The sequence below is a fragment of the Ziziphus jujuba genome, chromosome 9 (assembly GCF_031755915.1).
Source record: "Ziziphus jujuba cultivar Dongzao chromosome 9, ASM3175591v1".
Classification (NCBI taxonomy): Eukaryota; Viridiplantae; Streptophyta; class Magnoliopsida; order Rosales; family Rhamnaceae; genus Ziziphus; species Ziziphus jujuba.
In genome coordinates, this window is record NC_083387.1 from 28,567,818 (window position 1) to 28,571,619 (window position 3,802).

At 35.3% G+C, this 3,802-nt stretch overlaps 1 protein-coding gene across 1 annotated transcript; it reads left to right on the plus strand.

Moving 5' to 3' along the window:
* Positions 1–1,907: 1,907 nt before the first annotated feature.
* LOC107434584 (receptor-like protein EIX1) lies at positions 1,908–3,050 on the plus strand. The gene has a single exon (XM_016046063.3). The coding sequence runs from the start codon at positions 1,908–1,910 to the stop codon at positions 3,048–3,050; it is 1,143 nt and encodes a 380-aa protein (XP_015901549.3).
* Positions 3,051–3,802: the final 752 nt, after the last annotated feature.

Here is a 3,802-nt window from a genome sequence, read left to right on the forward strand (position 1 = left end):
AATATTATATATTTTCTCATTCTTCCAGTTCAATGAGCAGTTAATGTTAGTATTATTGTGAGTGAGCCATCGCATGTTCGATAACAAATAAAGAAATAGAAACCAAAAACAAAATAAATGATGTGTTTTAGAATTTATTGATTGATATACTCATATAATTTAAATATGGATGAAAGAATTTTTACATTAAAAAAATATCAATTATATATTATTACATTATTTACTATGTCGGTTAATAAATTTTAAATTAAATGAATATTTTGTTAAGTTTAGCATTGTTGTTATTATTTTTTTCCACTTATGTTGTAACATCCCACATCGGTTGGAGAGGGGCACGAAGCAGTCTTTATAAGGCTGTGGATACCTCTCCCTTCAGGACGCGTTTTGTGAGCAAAACGTTGAGGCCAGGGGGGAGAGAGGGTGTGAACCCTGGGCCAAAGAGGACAATATCCTGATGCGGATGGTCTGGGCTGTTACATATGTTCATATCTATAATAAAATATTACAACTAATTATATTATCATAATTTTATTTTAAAAATTGATATCATTTCATCCTTTTAATTATGACAATTTTTTTTATCATTTCATCCTTTTAATTATGACAATTTTTTTTACTTCGGGCTCCAAACTATTAAATTTTTTACATCCTACGTCAAACAAGCTTTTCCATGTCACTTTAGTTCAATTATATCTGCATCTCTAATAAATTTTCAAATTAGCCCAAACACTGTACAAAATTAAAATAAATTGAATTGAGTATTTTGAAAATAAAATTGTTAATTATGTCATTTCAAAAATCCTGAACCAAACTCTTTTTCAACGCTCAATTATATATATATTTTGTCATGCTGCCAATTCAATATGCAAATAATGTTAGCATTATTGAGTGGAAGCCATCGCAAGATTGATAAGAAATGAAGAAACAAAAACAAAAAGCCAAAGTTGAAAGACTACAAAGCAAGAGGAAGGACTACCATTTTGGACTTTCCAAGGTTGGTCATGCACAGACCACGATAACGTTTTCTGTAATTATAGTGGCGTCAGTTAGACTTCTCTAGAAAATTAGTAAGACACATAGCTGAACTTCTTATGCTTCCATTACCGTCATCTGGGGTCAGTTTTTTGCAATGTTATGGAACAACAACGGATTAACAAAACATATATGTAAAGAGTAGGTAGAATTTGGACTCTTTTTTCTCTAAATGAACAGAGCACAGCACGATGGTCTTTATATTAATAGCAGCATCAGTTAGCATTCTATACAGCATCCTAATGAATGCATTACAAAATGGGTAAAAGCACTAATACTCATTTCTATCAACCTCTTTCACTTCTTATTCTGAGTGGAATTCTGTTCCTTGGCAAAATCTGCTTCTGCTTTGGAGATCATGATGTGGTATGCATTGACGATGAGAGGAAAGCTCTTCTCCTGTTGAAAGACGGCCTAACAGATCCTTCAGGCAGACTTTCATCTTGGGTGGGAGAAGATTGCTGTAAATGGGAAGGAGTAAGCTGCAACAATGGAACTGGACATGTTGTTGAGCTCAAACTTCGCAACTGCTTTCCAGATGGTTTGGATGGTCATGGAACAATCACGAGTTTAGGTGGTAAGATCGATCCTTCTTTGCCTGTTTTGAAAGATTAAAATTTCTTGGACATGAGCATGAATGATTTCGGAGGTTCCCAAATTCCTTCTTTTATTGGATCACTACAGAACTTGAGATATCTCAACCTTTCTGGTGCATGTTTTGTTGGAACTATTCCTCCAAGTCTTGGAAATCTTTCAAGAATGTATTATCTAGATCTCAACCACAACCATTTCTTTCAGTGATATAAGAGTAGCATAACATGGCTTTCTGGTCTTTCTTCTTTAAATACCTTCACTTGGGAGGTTGGGACCCGACCATGTCTGCAACATATTTGCTCCAAACTGTTAGTAGGATCCCATCGATCCTGGAATTACACTTACCCAGCTGTCAACTTTCTGATCGGCCTTTGACCCTTCCTTTTCATTTCACCTCTCTTTCCGTGCTTGATCTCTCAAACAATGGTTTCAAATCCACAATACCAGATTGGTTGTTCAATCTTAGAAGCCTAGTTAAGCTTGACCTCAGTAACAACCATTTCCATGGAGAAATTCCTGATGCAATATCTAATCTAGCTTTTCTTGAAAGGCTTGACTTGTCAGGAAATTCCATTGGGGGTAAGTTATCAAGAAACTTGGGAAAGTTATGCAATTTGCGCTCTATGGAGCTTTATGATAATAAAATCTTTGGTGAAATAGTTGATTATTTTGACAGTTTGTCTGAATGCTTTAGTAACAAGTTGGAGACTTTGGATTTGGGAGACAATGGAGTAATGGGAAAACTGCCCGATGCTTTGGGATATATTAAGAGCTTAAGATTCCTTCGACTGTCGAACAACTCTTTACAACGCTTACTTCCATGCTCTATTGGAAACTTAAAATCTTTGCAAAAGATTTTACTAGGAGATAACCGGATGAGTATAATACCAGAAAATCTTGGACAACTTTCAAAGTTGGTTGTGTTGGATATCTCGGAGAGCATATGGGAAGGAATCTTAACTGAAGCTCATTTGATGAACCTTTCTGGCTTGAAGAAGTTGGTAATCAGTTGTTCTAACCAATCTCCAAACAATATTTCTTTGGTTTTCAACATTAGCTTTGACTGGATACCTCCTTTTAAGCTCAAATATCTCTCCATCAAGTCGTGCCAACTAGGTCCTAAATTTCCCACATGGCTTCAGAATCAAGATGAGCTGAGCACTTTGTCACTCATCAATGCCTCAATTTCAGACACCATTCCAAATTGGTTTTGGCAAATGGATGTGAAACTAGATATGCTAGATCTCTCTTATAATAACATAGGTGGCAGAGTGTTCAGCTCATTAAGTTTCAACAAACATTCATCTATGTATTTGATTTCAAATCATTTTGATGGCCTCTTCCCAGTCTTGGCATCAAACATTACCACTTTGTATTTGAGTATTAATCAGTTTTTGAAGCAATGCCATTGCTCTCCACTTTAGACTTCTCCTTTAACTCTCTAACTAGAAGCATCCCTTTGTCTATAGAAAATCTATCCAAATTGACAGTCTTTGTTATCTCCAACAATAAATTATCTGGTCAAGTTCTTCAGCTCTGGGAAAATTTACCCTTCCTGGAGTTTATAGACACGTCAAATAATAGTCTATTTGGAACAATCCCAAGATCAATTGATTCACTCAGTCATCTTCAATATTTGAGTATCCTAAGCAACAATTTCTCTGGTGAACTTCCTTCCTTTAGAAACTACTTTAAGATGGTAAATATTATTCTTAGTTATAACAAATTTTTTGGGAAACTTCCAGTTTGGATAGGAAGCATGACTGCATTGTTGATTCTACGCTTGAAGGCCAATTTCTTTACTGGAAATATTCCTTCAAAACTCTGTAGCCTTTCCAATCTTCACATATAAGATCTCTCACACAATAGTTTTTCTGGTCATATTCCACATTGAATTGGTAATCTAGGTGGCATGAAATTAGAATCGATATTTATGAAGAAAGGTCTATACGACGTAACATACTTTGGATTAATGTTTGCAAGAAATACAGTGTCAAATACCAATTCCACCATCACCACACAATATGTCAGCAGCCTTGATCTCTCTAACAACCATATCTGTGGAATAGTCCCAAGCTCAATAGGTAATCTTCATTTTCTCGAATTTTTAGTTCTCTCTAACAACGGGCTTTCAGGTCAACTTCCTTCCTATTTGAAAAACTGCACAAGCTTGGCT